At 40.2% G+C, this 18,800-nt stretch overlaps 2 protein-coding genes across 2 annotated transcripts; one reads left to right on the top strand and one right to left on the bottom strand.

The window, feature by feature from the left end:
* The first annotated feature begins 365 nt into the window (after positions 1 to 365).
* On the top strand, positions 366 to 7,873 carry opn7a (opsin 7, group member a). The gene is made up of 6 exons (XM_039814974.1): positions 366 to 433; positions 2,090 to 2,177; positions 3,361 to 3,523; positions 3,869 to 3,996; positions 6,255 to 6,589; positions 7,087 to 7,873. Exons 2-6 carry the CDS (start codon positions 2,090 to 2,092, stop codon positions 7,723 to 7,725), a joined length of 1,353 nt encoding a protein of 450 aa, XP_039670908.1. The 5' UTR covers positions 366 to 433; the 3' UTR covers positions 7,726 to 7,873.
* A 746-nt stretch (positions 7,874 to 8,619) lies between these two features.
* On the bottom strand, positions 8,620 to 16,108 carry ripk1l (receptor (TNFRSF)-interacting serine-threonine kinase 1, like). The gene is made up of 11 exons (XM_039814973.1): positions 15,984 to 16,108; positions 15,478 to 15,637; positions 14,494 to 14,650; positions 14,194 to 14,331; positions 13,631 to 13,862; positions 13,338 to 13,487; positions 12,762 to 12,838; positions 12,548 to 12,623; positions 11,782 to 12,396; positions 11,481 to 11,624; positions 8,620 to 10,963 (listed from the first exon to the last, which is right to left on the bottom strand). Exons 2-11 carry the CDS (start codon positions 15,633 to 15,635, stop codon positions 10,674 to 10,676), a joined length of 2,037 nt encoding a protein of 678 aa, XP_039670907.1. The 5' UTR covers positions 15,636 to 15,637; positions 15,984 to 16,108; the 3' UTR covers positions 8,620 to 10,673.
* Between the last annotated feature and the right edge of the window lie 2,692 nt (positions 16,109 to 18,800).

Raw genomic sequence — 18,800 nt, 5'->3', positions numbered from 1 at the left:
GAAGGCATTTTCACTTTTGACTATTAAGACTATATTCAAAGGAGAAAGAAAACGAGCCTATGAGTGTGAGTGTACGGATTTAGTTGTAAAAGTGACGTCATTAATTGATTAGAGCAGCGAGCAGTTTAGGGGATCTGGAGCTCCAGCTCGTTGCAGCGGAGCCTTCTGCTTCTGTCCACAGACAGCTGGTACACTAGGCTATTAGTAAGACAGAGTGGAGAACGCTCCCTCTGGTGGATCCGCGGCCGCTCTGACTGCTGATGAGGGTGAGTGAGAACATCTCTGGGACTTCATTTGGCGAAAACAATAGCCAATCGGGAATATATAGGGAAAGGCTAAAAAGTGATTTTGGAAAATTACTAGGACTTTAATTGGATCAAGCGCTGCATATAAGAGGACGCGGATTTAGGTAATTCAGCACTAATTGGCCGAGGTAAGGACATTTCATTTTTCATTATTTAAACACATAAGACCATATCTGGTATGGTATAGTAAGCAATTGATGTGTAACTGACTAAAATAGCCTATGTGGCGAAATTGAGTACAATAGGTTACCATTAGCCAAACACGGTTACAATTGTGTTGTTAACTCAACTAATCTCGCAAATACAACAAACTTTAGGCATTATTATTGGTCTTTCGGGGGGTGATTCTTTTTATTTATTTATTTTATTCGGGAATGTGTGCCGTCCGTTTGCACGCGCGTATATGCTACATAAGTGCCCTAACCCTGCAACATCATAAAAGGGCCAATTTGGATATTAATTAGGCCCTAATTCTAAAAGTGTGATTTAAACACAGAACACAGGATTAGGAACCCTGCTCCAAGATTGACTGGTCCTTGGACGCCGACCCTGTTAAAATCACCTTTTATTAATCTTCATTTAAAAATGTATTAATTGCTAATTTTTCACTGAATCCCTACTTCAGCTGTTTTAGTAACACTTGTGTTTCTCACACTGCAACCATGGAAGCTTTCCTCTGAACAACGGTTCAACAGCCTATAGCTAACAGTGACAGATCATGCAGATGCTACCTGTAGCTGTCTCCAGTCTTCATACCCTCACTGTTTCACTTAATGCTTTTCATTTGTTCCATATGGTAACTTTATTACAAAACGATAGTTAGACGTAGCCTATCTGCATAAGGGAGAGTTTAAGGTAATGCCTAATACTGTGAGCAGTTGCTGCTGGCTAGCCCTGTTTTAAAGGACAAGACGGGAAAAAAAACAGCAACAGGTGAGCAGGGGTTCAGAAAGTAGAGGAGAGAGACTGAATAGATGCATACAGCAGTAGAAAGTGGAAAAGGGGAGGATGGATAAGCCATTCACAAAGTCTGCTGCACATTGGAAAGAGAACAATAAACTATGCACACATGTGCCACGTTTAATTCCATGTTCAAGTAAACTTCATAAAAGCATTTACAAACGTGGATACAGTGCAGTGTGCATTATAAAGGAGGACTTTCTGAATGGTTTAGGGACATTTATGCATTGCAAGGAATATTACAGGCCTGTAGGTCCAGCAAAATATGGTTTCTGAACTGCTGAGCATGTTTGAATGAAGAAAGTATGAAAAATACCAGGCTTCATGTTACGGTTACATTTAGGTGGCTGACAATCCGATAATGTGGCTGACCAGGGATAGCACTTTAGGATGTGTTTAAGGTGCATTTGCCTTTTGTTACCTATTGTTTATTGACACTTATGTCATCCATTGATCTATGTTCATCAGTCACCAACCGACTTTAGCTGCTGAAGCATTGGAACACAGAAATTTAGAGTGTTGATGTGTGATCACATGGGTGTCTTAAATGCATGTCAATGTATTTGTCCTCTCCTTTGAATTAGAGCTGCATGACATTCAGTTAATGATATTGAACAAACCAAATTATATAATATGACTGCCCTCTGACCCAAGCTTATTAAAGCTTCAAAAACAACTCTTTTTGATTTGCTCATGGGGAGAAGCTAAAGCTGGACTTTTTCAAATCATGCATGTAACGACCAAGTACACAAATTATAAGCTAATATATTATGAGCGAGACAGACCCTTAACATTGCTCTTGAAAAGCTGTGATCAATTTTCAGATGGAGTCGTTAGATGAAGACATTGCCTTCCACTCCAACATACCTGTGCCACTGGATATAACCGTGGCTGTGGTCTACTCTGTTTTTGGTGAGTAAATTCTACAGAAATTCAAACCCATTTTGCCTTTTTTATTACTTTAACAGAAGATAACACGTTAATAACACTAATGATGCTGTCAATGAGTTTTCTACCTGTTCTGCTCAGGCTGAAATGAGTAACAGCATGAAGCAAGACGGCACACTGTGAAGCCTTGGAAGCATGTTTATTTCTGTATTTTTGACTGTGGTACTAGGTGATACTGTATGTACATGAATCACTTCTATCAATCTTTACTATATTTATGTATAAATATATAAGTCTACACCTGCATAAATCTACCCTTCCTCAGGCATTCACACATCAATGTAAAGACCAGTGAGTCAGTGCTGCAGCTGTTGCCGCATGTTTTATCTGTGCTTCTAACATAACAATGGAAACGGCCTCTGAAAAATGAATTATACATGTACTGAAAAAAATGTCTGTCTTTGATCTTGGTAGCATTACTGGATAATCCTTACATGTAATGATAGTCGTTCGCTGCACACTGTTAAAAGGAAACCAAAAAGACTGATTTTTATTTATTTTTCAGAGAGGGGTTGTTCAATACTGATTTGACATTACTTATTTAAAGATGTTCATTTTATAGTTATGTTTCTAATTGCTGCGTTTTGCTTTGATGGACTTAATTAAAGCCACATGAGCAGTAAAAGTTAGATGCCAATGTGGGTGGTTTTTGCTGCTGTTGGAGTTCTGTCTGTCCCGTGTGTCTGTGCTGATCAGTAAAGCAATGTAACTTGTAAAGCTTGTCACTGTGTGATGCTTTCCCTGTGACCTGAATTTAAGCATCACCTGCAATTGCACTACTTTGTTCACACTGAGCATTGCTGGTTTATTAAGTATATTTATGGTTGTCTAATACCAAACACTTTTCCATCTGAACACTAGTTAGAACTGTAAAATAATAGTATTTGAAAAGTTACATAATCATGAACATTTGACAGATGTATCAACACATTAGACCCACTTTTCTTATGCTTATCATTTTTCAAAAATACTGTTGCAAAAAATAATACAGGTTCAATGCATGACAGAGTTTGTCAATGGAACCTTAAAAAACGTATTTCCCTACAAAACTAGCCTACTAGTCTAACATAATAATATATACGTAAACACTTTACGGCCAAATGTATCAGGATTGTTTGTGTTGTGTAACATCTGGTCTGTTCTGCAGGAGTATGTTCACTGTTTGGCAACAGCACCCTGCTGTATGTCTCCTACAAGAAAAAGCACCTCCTGAAACCAGCCGAGTACTTCATCATCAACCTAGCCGTTAGTGACTTGGGCCTGACTCTGTCCCTCTACCCCATGGCCATAACCTCAAGCTTCTACCACAGGTATTACACATGCCACCCTACTGTAACATTATAAGGTATAAAAGCAAAGCAACAAAGACAAAATGGTTGTTCTCATCCCCAGACAACGGAATATGTTCATGTGAAATGTGCTGTAGGATTGTTTCTACTGAAGGTTTTTCTATTAAATCAGACTCCTTTTCATATTTCATGGTTCATTGAACTACTTTGTATATGGTTGGTTAGCGGTATGATTGCCTGAGAGTTTACAGATATGGAGTGTCATGCTCATGCTATTCTCCTATTTTCCCTCTCACCATCTCCCTCATTGATCTTTTTTCTCTGTCTTTGCTTTGTTTTCTCTTTTTATCACAATCTCTTACGCAGGTGGCTGTATGGGAAAACAGTGTGCTCCATATACGCTTTTTGTGGCATGTTGTTTGGCCTCTGCAGTCTGACCACTCTAACCTTGCTAAGCATGGTGTGCTTTGTGAAAGTATGTCATCCGCTCTATGGTAAGTCTTCAAAGAAGCTGTTTTTGCCCAATGAAATGACATAGGATTAACCATCACATCCCTAAGTGGCTGATTGTTGATTTATCTGTGGAAGGAAGGAAACAAAACGGCCCCGTCCATAGAGCATTGCACATTAGCCTTTCTTTGATGACTAACAAGTCCTGGGGCAGCACTCAATACGTATTACTTGTGATGTTGGCTAATGCCCTGTTTCTCAGGCAGTGTCACAGTAGGGGTTTCTAAACAGAGCTCCCCATTTTCTAAACTGAGCTCCCCACTTTATTAAAAACTAAATGTATGTGAAAATCATTTGAGCCACTTAATCAATCATTATAGATTTCCCTTTGAAATGTGGACCTACAATATGTTAATTACATATAGTCTCACTGTGGTATCTCAACGCCTGCATATTTCTCTACGATTTGCTGACAGTAATGATGTCTACGTATGTAACATCACTGTTCATTCAATCACCCATTCTTGCTTTAGAGGCCTTATCTTTCACCGGTTTCTGCAGTCTAGCTAGACCTTCAGTCCCCAACTGCTGATGCTCTACCTGAGCTACCTTGACAAATATCGATCCAGATAATTCCCATATGTTCCTTTAGCACTCCAGCCAAATAGATACAACTGCCAAGCTGCCTGTCACCATGGAAAAAAATAGATTTTTGCACTAGTCTCTGAAACTGCAGTAATATAACATGATGATGCCCAGGCCACAGATGAAAACCCTGGGGACCATTGTGCCTGGTTTACAGCAAACTGCAAGCACTAGCAAATTCAAGGACCATCTTTCCAGGAGTTTGTATGACATGAATGTTGCCCATGAAGCCATTGGTGGCAACACACTTCCATCCAGTATTGTGAGCTACGTCATTTAGACCACATACACCCGTCTGAAGCCGATCAATAAAAGTCGACTGAGAAGGCTCTAAGAAGGCGTCAGTCTTTATAATGAAAACTCTTAACATTCAAGACTCAGCCAACATGGGGCGAACGCTCTTGCTGGGTGAGCTAGAGGCCGCCCCACTCCCTTTATTTCTTGAGTGACATCATGTACTAGTCAGGTGACCTATATCAACCACCAAGGACGGCCGTGCTTCCATCCGTTACACAAGCTTGCACACAAACGACAAACGATAATGTGGAGTGATGCACATCTCCTCCCTGTGACTGCAACACATAATCTTGCAATTTGTAATCCAATGATAATCCCCTTCAGGTTGAAGCTTCATCTATCCTTAGTGAATCAGACTTGTGATGTAAGGTTTCTTTGTACCACAGGAGAACACATAGTTTCCACTGTTTTTTGCCTAACATGATTAGGATGGGCCCAGACCGGCTGCAATTGCACACCAGTGGCCTAGCATTCTGCTGTACGAATATCCTTATCCTGATACCTTCGACTCTGTTCAGAGTGAAGAAGAATCGCCTGACCCTTGCGTATGCCTCAGTAGGCAAAATGTTTCAACACTGAAATAATGACAGCCAGCCCCTAAGAGCTGGTGTAAAGGCCAACTTTACGCAACAATTGACCAAGTAAAGAACACCATGAATGCCTTCAAGGAAAGACTAAAACTAAGCAGTGTTATTCCCATTTGAACGATTAGTCATAAATAATGTATACTTTATTAATCCCTTCATTCATTAATCCCGCAAGGGGAAATTACAATGTTTTCACTCTGTTATTACACACATTACACACAGGCCTGGATGACACACACATGCTCAGTACCTATATGTGCACTAATGGAGAGATGTCAGAGTGAGGGAGCTGCCCATGGAAAGGCGCACCGAGCAGTTGGGGGGTTCGGTGCCTTGCTCAAGAGCACATTGGCAGTGCCCAGGAGGTGAACTGCACCTCTCCAGCTTCCAGTCCACCACCATACTTTCCGTTAAGTCCGACCCTCCGCTCCCAGCCCAACTCCCTACTGACTGAGCTACTGCCACCCCACAAACACTTTTGCCTTTAGTTGCAGTCAGATGACATGAACTAGTATGTTTCAAGCAGACCCTGTGCCTAAATAAATGTGCTTCTGACTATGAGACAATGCGGAGGGGGTTGGGGTGGGGTGTGGTGGCATTCACACGATGAGACATTTCACTCACACTACTCAGAAAAAAGGGTTATCAAACATCCTAAAGATTTTAATCATCTTATTGTAGCATCATTTTTGGGGGCAAATCTATAAATAATAGTTTTGCCAGAATCTTTTAAATACATGGATAATGAAATAGAACTTAATGTGTTTTCACAGGGAACAGGTTTAACTCCCTCCACGGCCGTCTGATCATTGCCTTTGCTTGGGTCTATGCCCTGTTGTTTGCCTGCTCCCCGCTGGCCCACTGGGGGAAATATGGACCAGAGCCTTATGGCACCGCCTGTTGCATTGACTGGCGCCTGTCCAATCAGCACTCTACAGCACGCTCCTACACTTTGGCACTGTTTCTCTTCTGCTACATCATACCATGCTGTATTATTTTAGCATCCTACACGGGAATACTGCTCACAGTGCACGCTTCCCGCAAGACTATGGAGCAGCACGCAATGAGGCAGACACACATAAGCAGCTGCCAGACAATTATTGTTAAGGTAAGGGGAAAGTCTGAAATTATTACCTAATTCTAATGATAAACCATTTAGCTCATATACTATTACGTGCTTTTAAACTTTCTGCTGGGGATCATGGGTAACATATCAAAGCTCCTCCTTGGAGAGGAGTCCTCTGGATAGTTCTTCACTCCTCCATTTGTTAAAGAAATTGCCAGTGACCTGAATAGAGCCTTAAGTGATGGAGCTTCTCATTAGCAGGAATTGGTTCTGGTTGTACAGTGATGGATGAGAGGCTACTGCTGCCTTTGCTGATTGGTAATCATGAGAGAGAGCCATAGACAGGCTGGGGGATGTCATTTTGTTTTTTTTGTTTTCTTCTAATGGGATTATTTATTTAAAAAAAAACATATAGAATAACACCAGACTTACTATGCTATAATGTCACTGTTCTGTGAAAAGCACCAAAAGCCGTTTTTTCAAAAGTATGTTTTCCTTTTACTTTTCTCTTCTGTGTTCTTTTTTTTCTTTTTTTTAAGCTAAGTGTTGCTGTCTGCATCGGTTTCTTTGCGGCATGGAGTCCATATGCTTTGGTGTCCATGTGGGCTGCCTTTGGACACATTGAGAACATCCCTCCGCTGGCATTTGCCTTGCCCGCCATGTTTGCCAAGTCCTCCACCATCTACAACCCAATCATCTACCTAATGCTGAGGCCGAACGTCCGCAGGGTGGTGCGCAGGGAACTGGCTACTCTATTCCACGCCTGTCTGAAGGGCTGCCTCTGCTCACAGGAGCCAGCTACGTGCTGCTCCAAGCCAGAGATCAGGGTCAGACTACGCTCAATCCACAGACAGACCAACCAATTCCCTTCATCCAACTCCTCTGCTCAACCTCCTATGGTAGCATTAAAGGACCACAGCTGTGAGAAGTGCAAGGATGCTTTCAATTGCTTCAGACACTACCCTCGAATGTGCAGCATCACTAACGCTGCTGCCAATGGAGACTCATCTAAGGATCAAGACACTCCAGTTCCCCAAACACATGAGCAGAAGACACAAAGCAAGTGCCACAAGAAGTCTCTGCTGGCCATCATGTGTGCAAAAAGGACTTCAGAAATAGACAACTTCCATATTAATTTAGAGATGGTTCCAGGGCATGCAAAAGTGGCTTGGCCCTAATATTTCACTATATTCACAATGTTTACAGAATACCTCTGCACAGAATTGACAGTTTATGTTCTTTCAGGTGTGGAATTACTTTATTTCTAGAGAGAGGTCTTTAGGTATTATTCATTATGAGTCTAACGCTAAACAACTCAGCTAATCTGCTTCATGGGGACTGTGTGGATGTGGTTTGATGGGATTGGAATGACAGTTGATCCTATGGCTAACAGTACCCTTTTTTTTTTGGGAAGTGCTGTGCAAATACTTCCAGACCTTATTAAGTGCTTGAAATTAGTTTGAAGTCATTGACTCATTTACTACTAGCATGATCTTATTAAAACCTGGGATAAGCCTCAGGGAATCAGGAAATTGGCTGGGAACAGTGGGAGTATGACAGTCACTGATGACTAACAACTAATGACTGATATTCATATAGTTACTTCATCACTATCATGTGAGTGCCATCATCTTACACAGGTTTTATCCTGGATCATGTTTTTTTTTGTGAAAGGGGTATAACATGCCTTTGGTGATTTCCATGGTCAGGATTCTCTTCTGGTTAATTATAACAGCAACATGTGTATATATGAACTGAGAGCCATCTAATTTCAAAAGCTGTTAACACTGACTTTTACTATGCCAGCCCAAGTGGTTTACACTTGACAACTGCAGGTATATAGTGTATGGTGCTTGATCAATTATCTACAGTATGTACTATGCTGCATAATACCATTAATATGGCACTGCACAATGTTGTCTATCGACCTGTATTATGTGAACTCCAAGTCATTCTTTGTGTTATTCATGAAAATTGAATGTTTCTTTAGGATATTGTATATACTGATGTCACTACAATAGAGGAAAAGGGAAGAAAGACACATGAAACAAACAATTGACACAACCCAAATATGCAGCAGTAGATACATTCTTTAGTGGAGAAAGACTATTAAGTTCATGTTGTCTGTAATTGTTGCATGTAAATCCATTGTGTCCAGTAAACATGACTGGAATTGGATTAAGGCAATTCATCAGGAACAAATCATTGACAACTCCAACTATTGTTTCAGTTTCTCTACCAGTCACAGAATTGTTACCCTCATATCTGCTTATCCCATGTGCCTACTGCTTTTTCATCTATTTTAATTAGACTACTGTGGTTTTACCAATTTCTTAGTTGCAAGGCACGATTATAACAAGGTACCTAATTAGATTTGATCTTTCGATCAACAGGGTGCCATTTTCACAGCATCCCTGAATCTGATAAATAGATGTAATTACTGTTAAGAAACTAGAAAGCCTGTTCACATTTGTATCCCAAGACCTTATCAATAATCATTTATGGCATGGAAGGATTAATATCCTTGTGTTTAGTGAAGAGATTATTAAACTCACCAGGTGAAAAGGAACAGCAGTGGCGGTTTGATTTGCAAATGCATACTATCATCACATCTGTAGACCAATACATGTGGGTTTAACAGTCTTTTCAATGACAAAAGGGAAAATCAGTCTCCCTGTCAGGTGTATTTGGGGGGAGTAAAAGCTGATAATCTAGACAAACACACAGCTATTTAAGCTGTCTAAACTCTAGGAACAAATATCCACATTATACAATATACTGCCATGTAAGAAATTGTTTTCAAAGTATTGTCTTAGTATATGCAGAGCTGCCAAGAGTCTAATTTGGGGATTTAATGTTATCATTGTGTACAGGTATATGGGGTTCATGTTTTCTGGAGTATTCACATTGTTAGTTTTCTCTCCAGCTGTGTGAACCTTTCCATTTCTTTGGAAATTTCATCAAGAGCAAAGTCAAAAGTCAAACACTTATGGGGTCTTTTTTTTTTTTTTACTTCATTCTCAACACTATCTTAGATTTAGGATGTAGTCTGGAATTGGGAAACAGCTATATTCTGGATGTAGTGGTGTCTAATCTCAACCCTGTATATGTTTTTATTATATTGACATCCAATAACTAGTTGCAGGGGATAACCAATGAAATACTAAACTAGAAACAATTTTAGCTCAAGGTGTGAAGTGCAATCTATGAAATACATGAAATACACTTATTTTGAAATTTTAGACACATATGTACACACAGTTTATTCAAAAAATCTAAATGGCTTTAAAATAAATTTAGATCCAGGTTTGGGAGAGAACAGGGCGATGCTGTTTTTTGTGTGATGTTGGACGTAAGTCTATTGTGTAGTGAGAACTACATTGCAACTGTGAGACCCAGTACAGAAAGTGACAATGAATTTTGTAATGAAACAAGACATGAACACATCTCCAAGACAGACAATCTAATGTTTAAATGGTGAGAAACCTATCTTGTATTCATTATTCAGTTAAAGCCACAGCAACCGTGCACAAACTCAATGGCTTTCCCATCCCACAATCATGCAGAGAATTATTTCTGAAAAACTTACATACTTGACAATGATTGTATTAAGAATATTACTTTTGTAACAGTTCAGCTACAATATATCATCTGACACATGAATAAGGAAGACTAATCCTTTAGGTAATTATTACTTCATGGTAAATAAAAAAAATAAAAAATTATTTTGAAACGCTAGCTAGATTAGAAAATCCTGAACCCTGACCGTGTTCGTCTCTACTGCTCATAAGATGTTTGGTAGAAAAAGTCAGACAGTGAGCTCTGAGGTTCTTATGAGTAACAAAGATACATTTTCTGGAAAGATACAATTGGGTTTAGCTGTTGATGTTCTAATCTAATGATCTAATTTTCAAAGCTTTGAGCAACACAAACAACATTCTACATTCAATTGTATTCGGCAGCGACAAGGAATATATTTCAAACCCATTGCAAATAAAAACCAAAATGAATATGCTTTTTTGGTTTTGGTTAAAAGGCAGCCTTTAAATGCTGCAAACAGTATTTTTTTCCCCCATCATAGGCAGAAAGTCACTTAAGAGGGAATGAGGTAGACCATTTATCAGATCTAAGATGAAGAACTGCAGATGTCCAATATTTTCTGGATGACGTCTACCTTTATGTTGCCTTTCAGAGCACGACAAAGCTTCCCGATTGTGCAGCCGACACTTCCCTCCTTCATTTTCCAACGATCCAGCATCTGGTGCACCATCTCTGGAAGGCCATCCCGGAAACAGTCATGTTCAATGGTCTCTATTTCTACACTGGTCAGACCTAGTCGCCGCGCGCAACGCTTCCATTTGCCTCCGATGTTGTCGCTCAGCAGATCAAGGTGCTCCTCGGTCACAGCATGGTCCTCTGAATGACAGAAAAGATACATCTATTAGGGCAACTCTAATGAGAAATTGTCACAGACTATTTGTTGTGTCTGCACTGCTCATCCTACCTGCCACCCAAAACTGCATACTACATTATTTACTTTACCTTTCAATGTGTTAACTACTTATAAATAACCACTAGAGCGGAAACAATTACTGGATTAATCGATTAGTTGATGGACAAAAATAATTTGCAATTATTTTTTTCAAAATCCTTTATTCGTTTTGGTCATTTTTCCATTCTCTGATTTAAGCTACCCCAATGTGAGGATTTGATGCTTCTCTCTTTCTCAAATTGGCAAATAGCAAACTGGATTCCTTCATGTTTTGGGATGCATTTTTCCACTTTCTTTTGACATTTTACAGCAAAAATAAATAAACAAACAAAAACAAAATCTGCAGATGAATCAATAATATAAGAGGTTGTTACTTGCAACAACAAAAAGTGTACAGACAAACTATCACAGCTGTTACATGAAAGAAATGTTATGGTTTACCATATTTCAGAATGGCTTCTTCGATGGGAGAGTTAGCTGAGGCGTTAGAAAGTAGAGAACAGTTGGAGGGATCGTAACTTCTGATGCTCATCATGTTGCTGTTCCCAATCTGGATCCCGCTGGCATTTTGAATGTAAAGAGATCCTGGAACAAGCACAAAGCAAGAACACTTAACCACAGCAAACATCTCTCCAACACGCCAGCCAAAGGTAACATAAGCAGCTGTGAACACGTCGGGCAACTAAATGTAGAATTTACTGAAGAAATGCTCCATCAAAAAAAGAACAGGTTTGCATCGTACCTGGATCGTGATTTAAGCCGTTCTTGGAAGAGGTCAGGAGACGCCCAGGACTGATGTCAGGAGCAGATGTATCAGACACTGGGTACGCTGGCCAGGACTGCTGGCGTTCATAGTGGGAATGTGGATGTTGCTGGTTAAATTGTGATAGAGACGGGCTGCTGGAAGACATTGGAAAGTGGGATGGAGTAGGTGTGGAAGAGTTCATGGAGTCATAGAGACCAGCAGTAGGGCGATACCAAGCCTCTTCCTGGCTGGTGGGCTGCACCGGTTCAGCTTTTGTCCAGGAATGGACAGAGGATGCATTAGAGGGTCTGTCTTGTTCTTGTTGCCTGATAGCGTGATCTGCAGGGCTGAAGTGGTTATGCAGGAAAGGATTTAAGTTTTTGGGATGGTAGCTGTTGGCAACGTCAGGCTCACAGTTATAGCTACCATGTTTGTGGTACTGAAGCTCCCGACCCAGTTTCTCCTCCAAAGCTGAAGGGGGCTTGGCTGCCTTGGCGTCTGTCTGAATAGACTCCACAGGTGGCTCATATTGGATGTCATGCATGTCCTCAATACTGGCTTCAACTGGCACAGGTACACTTCTGTCTGAACTCACTAAAGGAGCTGGGCAATCTGCAAGGTAAGGAGAGAAGTTAAAGCAATAAAGCTACTCAATCCTTTTCAAAATTTCTCTAGCTTTCTGATTATTTAGTAATACAGCCTGCAAAAGTGGACATTAGAGTGTGTACAGTATATTTAAGCCAGGATTACCAACAGTGCTCACCTGCCGAAAAAAAAAACTGGGAGATTGATAAAGATTTCATCTTCTCAACAAGGTCATCTGGGCCTTCATATAATTTCTAATAAAAAAATAAATAAAAAAATCACACAGAGAATCAAGAATTTAAATACTTTCATCGGCTTTCATCAGCTTTACTTTAACTTCAAATCTACTTCTTAGTGTTACCACATTCAGTTAAAAAAGAAAATATATTTACCCTCAGATCAAGTAAATCTTCCTCTACGTGTGGTTCAAGCGTTGCCATGTAAATAGGAAAGAAGAAGTCGTAGCCCTCTGCAAGAACAGGAATAGGGAGGGAAAGGATGAGAAGAAGAGCCATATAATAAACTGAGCTTGAAATTCAAGTTTACATGCCTGTACAAAATAGTGACAAAAACTCAAGAACAGCTGAAAATGTTCCTAGCATCAGAAAATGTTAAGAACTTCCTGTGTATTTCAAATCTAAAGGACCATTTTAAATATTCTTTTCACTCAACAGCAGCGATATTATAACAATGTTACAACAAGATCATATTTGTATCTTAAATGTGCATATTAGCTGCGGAGTAACTAAGAGACATTAAATAAAATGTTAAAATAAAATCAAGCCTTGAATCCTATAAAAAACTGCTTTATTTGTGATCACATTTGACTTTATGCCACACACACACACACACACACACACACACACACACACACACACACACACACACACACACACACACACACACACACACACACACACACACACACACACACACACACACACACACACACACACACACACACACACCTTTAAATGTTGGCCGTTGCAGCGGGTTGTGATCCCAGCACCTCTTCATGAGCTGAATTATCTCTCCAGGCGTGTCGTCTGGAATAAGGTTCTCTGCAGGTCGGTCGCCGTTTCGGACACACTGGCTGATTTGTTCTTCACTTCTTGCATCTGGACATAGAAAAGACACTTTGGTTGTCTGCATGAAGTTTACCTAATGTAGTTAGGAGTTATTAATCTAAAACAGTGCATCACCATTTGATTATTCATGGGGAACATGTCTCTTGTTATTACGACTTGAACATGCAACTCACTTGCATATGGCTCTTCCCTTGTGAGGATGACCCAAACCACAATTGCAAAGCTGTAGACGTCAGACTTCTCAGTAGAGGGTGTATGTATACTCTCCAGGTGCTCAGGGGCCATGTAGCTCAGTGTGCCAGCACCTCTCACCCCTGCTGATCGACCTAAACAACTCTTCCTGCGAGACTCCTCCTTTGTGAGTTTGCTCCATGTCTGACAGGTTGCCAGGCCAAGGTCTGCAATCTAGAAGACAAAGAGGGGGAAAGAATACTTGGATTGCCATGCCAATGCTTGCTGTCCGAATCAGAAATGTGTCATGGTGTGTAATATTTATAAAAGTAACTGTGTGCACATCCCACCTTCTGGCAGGTGCAGGACAAATGAAAATACTTAAAACGAAAATAATATAATGTCCGCAACACTGCTTTAAACTCCCATATTTAATATAATGCAATCGCCACCCAGCTGGGTCTTCTTCAGGCATTTGAAGACCCAGCTGGGTCGAAACGTTGCATTTTTATATTAAATATGGGAGTTTAAAGCAGTGTTGCGGACATTATGGTGTGTAATATACCTTGATGTGAAAATCCTTGTCCACTAAAATGTTTTCTGGCTTGATGTCCTTGTGTATGACATTTCTTTCTGTAAGATACACCATCCCTTCCAAAATCTCTAAGATGATTCTGCCTTTGATGGATATTGGCACTGGGACCTGGGAAAGATTTAGTGTATTAGTACTTCATTTGTGTAAAAATAGCATGAGTTATTTAAGGCAGCAAACTATGGATGAAATCTAGTGGAACTACTGGAGTTACAGACATTAATTCGGAATCTTTCCCTTTTCAATATGACTACAGTTATTAAACTGGCTCACCGTCTCTAGCATGACCGACAGGTTGCCTCTGGGGAGGAGTTCCATAACTAGTGAGCAGTCTCTATCTTCCATGATCACACCCAGCAATTTGACCACTCGTTCATGGTTCAGGCTTGCCATGATGTTTCCCTCCTCCAGCAGCGACCTTTTATTCTCCCTGGAAAGTATAGAAAAAAATAGTGAGAACTGAATATCTGCCAGACAAGTGGAATAGCATCATTTTGAGTCAAAGGGATGCACCGATGATGATACTACTTGTTTTTTTTTTGATGAATCAGATATCAGTCATGATGTGATCCATATTAAATACAGTGTCTGGGTCAATGTCATAAAATTCAGTGTTTCTGCCATAAGTTACAATGATTCAGACAAGCTGTGCAACTAACCTACATTTTAGTGCCACAGAAATCAATGCCTAAATGTTATCCTACATACAAATAATTCAAATGACTTCCATACAGTGATGTACAGATTTTAAATCCCGAGGTGTATCCCGAGGTACACCAGAGATTTAGGTGCACAGGATATAGGAAATTAGAATCTGAAAGGGTCCACAGAGAAGTTGTTATCGAGGTATGTTAACTGAAAAAAAAACATACATCCATGGGGGGGAAAAAAAAGGACCTACATCCGCATTTCAAATGAACCGTCTCTCTTGTCAGTCTAAAATAGGAAGTTCTTAACAAAGCTTTTTCATAGCGCACTTGCTATAATACCAATTACCGTAGTATTATAATACCTAGTAATAAGCCACCCACCCAAACTAGGCTTGCAAAGTATTTTACACAGGCAACATTCTTCCATCAATATCACATAATATAACATGCTGTCAAAACTATATCAGTTAACGTTAGTAAGTCTCACTGAGTTGTGTGGAGAGCCTGCCTGAAGTATCCTGCCCTCTGGCACATGATTCAAGTTACCATAAGCAAGCGAGGGGAAATACCCAGCAGACTCCATACAGTGGATACAAACAGAACTTACTCAGTGCGGATAGGGCCTGTATACATGGTCTTCAACACCACCTGACCGAGGGTTACATGATAGCACAGGTAAACTTCTCCAAATCCTCCGTAGTCCAGGACCTCTTTTTTGATGAGATCAGTCGATCTCATGTGAAGTGACTGCGGCGCGGTGGCCATCCCTGGTTAAAAGTCACAATAAAGCACAACAACTCAGACAAAAAAAACTCATAAGAAAGTGGCTAAAACTTGTAGCTATGTTGTGAAATACAGCAAATGCAAATATGCCGAGTAGACAAACTGAATGACTGAAGCGGCGACTCAACCGTGAATACGTTTACAACACTTTGACAGACTGAAGATGTAAGCTAACGCCTAATGTTAATGTTAACGTTAACGAAAGTTTCGGCAACAACACAAACTAAGCTAGCCCTCGTCACGTTAACCAAACTCTTCACCCGACAAACAACAGTATACACCCCATTCGCTATCAATATCACAAACACTGGAGTACAACGGTTAGCTTACTTAATATAGTGCTGTACAATCCAAGTAACGCTTGGGTACTTCCTCGTTCAAAACGGTTCAAAAGCGAAACCTGGCAGGAGACATAAAAACTACAAACAGCCTCACAAGTCGATAACAGATCAGGACGACTAGCAACATCAGATGTTTGTGTCTGAAAAAGTCTAAAAAAAACATATTCCATAACAAAACACAAATGCAGGATACGATATCAAGTATCCTGCATTATCCAACTTTGTTAATTTTAAATGAGTTTATGAGACCAATGTTCCTCTGAAACAGGACCATTGTAAATCTGGTCGTGTGGCATTGTCGCCATCTACTGCTGAATTAAATTATCGCAGACTAAACAACCTCGCATTGCCTATAATTGTAGCTTTTCAATTTGATGTGCATATTGATACACTGTTCTACTTGTCTTTACCTCTAGACAAAAAACATCTGTCATCTGAACAAAGCTTTTACAGAACCAAAAAGAATGAGGAAGATAAATAATATATTGGAACTACAATTTCACATCATTATTAATTAAAGCAGCACAGCTTGAATAAGAAAAAAAAGTCCATTGATAAAACAAGCATTTATGTGAAACTAGAGTGGGAAACCACCTGAATTGCAGCCTCTGATAGCGTGGGCGAAGTATGACATCTAGGCACATTTTGGGCAACCTATCTGTGAACACCCACACTACAAATTCCTCCTTTGCACAGTAAAGCCACAACAAAGCAGTATATCATAATTTACCTGTCTTGTACTGTCTTTACTGGTTTTCTGGTTAACATGTTTTACATATATTGATGGTAATCTACAGGTTATATGGAAAACGTTCCAACTGTGACTGATTGCAGTGTTTTGAGCACTGTTAGGGTTGCAGATACTAAACAGACAAATCTATGAATAAAACGCCCGCGTTTGCATGACAACTACTTTCCATCCACAATTTAAATTGTTCGATGAATGATCTATGACCTGGATCAAGTGGCTGGACCCATTTTCATTAAAGACGCATTATTAGTTGTTTACAAATATTTTTGGCAAATTATAGGTCCATCAGTCACAAATGAAATTTCCATGCACTCTAACTTTATTACTAACAGCACAAGTTATTTCAGGTATTCAACTATAAGACAATGGCTGTTTTAGACTAATTGAGGCCAGAATAACAGGAGTATTGTCATGGAGGAAGAGGGTATCAGCATGAAGTGGACTGATAACCAGCTCTATGTTTTCCAGCTCCAGCCATGGTAAACAAGGCCATTTATGCCATGTGAGGCAGCACTCTGTGTAGTAGGAAGAGACCTCCTCCCATTCAAGCTGTAGTCTGGTGGTCACACACTGCCCCACATAGAACAACAACAGATCACCAGGAAGTTAAACGAACTGGTGCCTGCGGTGTATACGTGCTGTGAATGTAGGACAGTGAGTAGCTGTTCTTCCTGTTGATGTTATTAACACAATGATAATCAGTAAATAAATGCCAGGTGCCTTTCTTTCTCTGTAATAACACCAGTTTTCTATGCTGTTGATTGGCTTCTTAATGCGTGCCCCATGCAGGCATCTTACTAGTTTACTGTTCAGATGCCTGACTCTTAAGTAGTCAACCAGCAGGGTCCATCGGAACTGGCACAGGTGAACATTATTGGCCTGCTGCCACCGATCCACAGGTCCTGGATAGCCTGCCACGTCTCAGGAGAGATTGATGATCCAATGTTCTCTAGTGTTGTTTATTTTCCCAGGAGAGGGTCATTTAAGCTCCCTCTCTCATATGCTGACTCCTCATGTTTTGAAAGACTCCCCAGGGGAGAGTCATATCCAGGTGGACATTTTCATTGTTTCATTGTCTGTTTCTTTCCCTGAGATCTGACAAGCTTCTCAATGGAGGCAGTTTTCTGGATGTATCTTTCTGTGGTGCTGACAAATGGCTCTTCCCCTGGTGTTTGGTAGGTCCCTCAGGTAAGGGTGGTGTCTGGAAAACCATTTCCAATGGTGTCAAGTCACAAATGATGCTCTGATGGTGGCAAGGGTAACTATCCAAGGTATAAGGAAGGAAGAGACCCTGTGTGTGGCCAGTGTGACCAAACCTCACCATCCCGTGTAAATGGATGGTTCTTGGTGCACATCCTTTCCTCATTCAGCACCATGCATCAGCATAGGAAATTGGGGCAAAGGGGAAAATCTTCTCTCAAATATTGTTAAGTAAATCACTTAGTTTGTCTATTCCTCTGGTGTGAAATTTGAGATTAGTGTTCTGAACAAGGAATTGCATATCTGCAGCAAAAGCCCATAGTCACTCTCTCTCTCTCTCCAGGCTATAGCTGGAAAGCACAAATTAACCAACTTAATTACTAACTAAAGTTATTTGCTATTCAACAATGAGGCAATGGCCATCTCTGAAAACCATCTTCGGAGGAGCTTAAAATATGTCATTGGTATATTTATTCAAACCATGCCCAATCTTAGCATGCTATCTCATATAGGCTGACTGTCATCTACATGTGTAATGAATACTGATAGGCAAATCTAATGTAGTTTAACACAAAGACAATCTTTCTGACTTTTTTTGAAAGACCATGAAGACTGGTAATTTCTTAAAAATCTCAAAAGTTTGAAAGTGAAAGCCCCCATTCTTTTTCACATATTCTATTTAACTTTATGGTGTATATAGCTTGTATTCCCATAATAGCCTATTTTCACAGGGTAGTGTTGGCTAATTTGGCTCTAGTATATAACAACAGTCTGTAACATTTAGTAACAGTCTGTAGTAGTGTCAGTAGTAGTACTAAGTAGCTACAAGTAGTGTAGTAGCCTACTGTAGTAGGC

Source organism: Perca fluviatilis, chromosome 11 (genome assembly GCF_010015445.1).
Source record: "Perca fluviatilis chromosome 11, GENO_Pfluv_1.0, whole genome shotgun sequence".
Taxonomy (NCBI): domain Eukaryota; kingdom Metazoa; phylum Chordata; class Actinopteri; order Perciformes; family Percidae; genus Perca; species Perca fluviatilis.
Note: the sequence above shows the minus strand (reverse complement) of the source record. Positions and strands in the feature narration are given on the sequence as shown.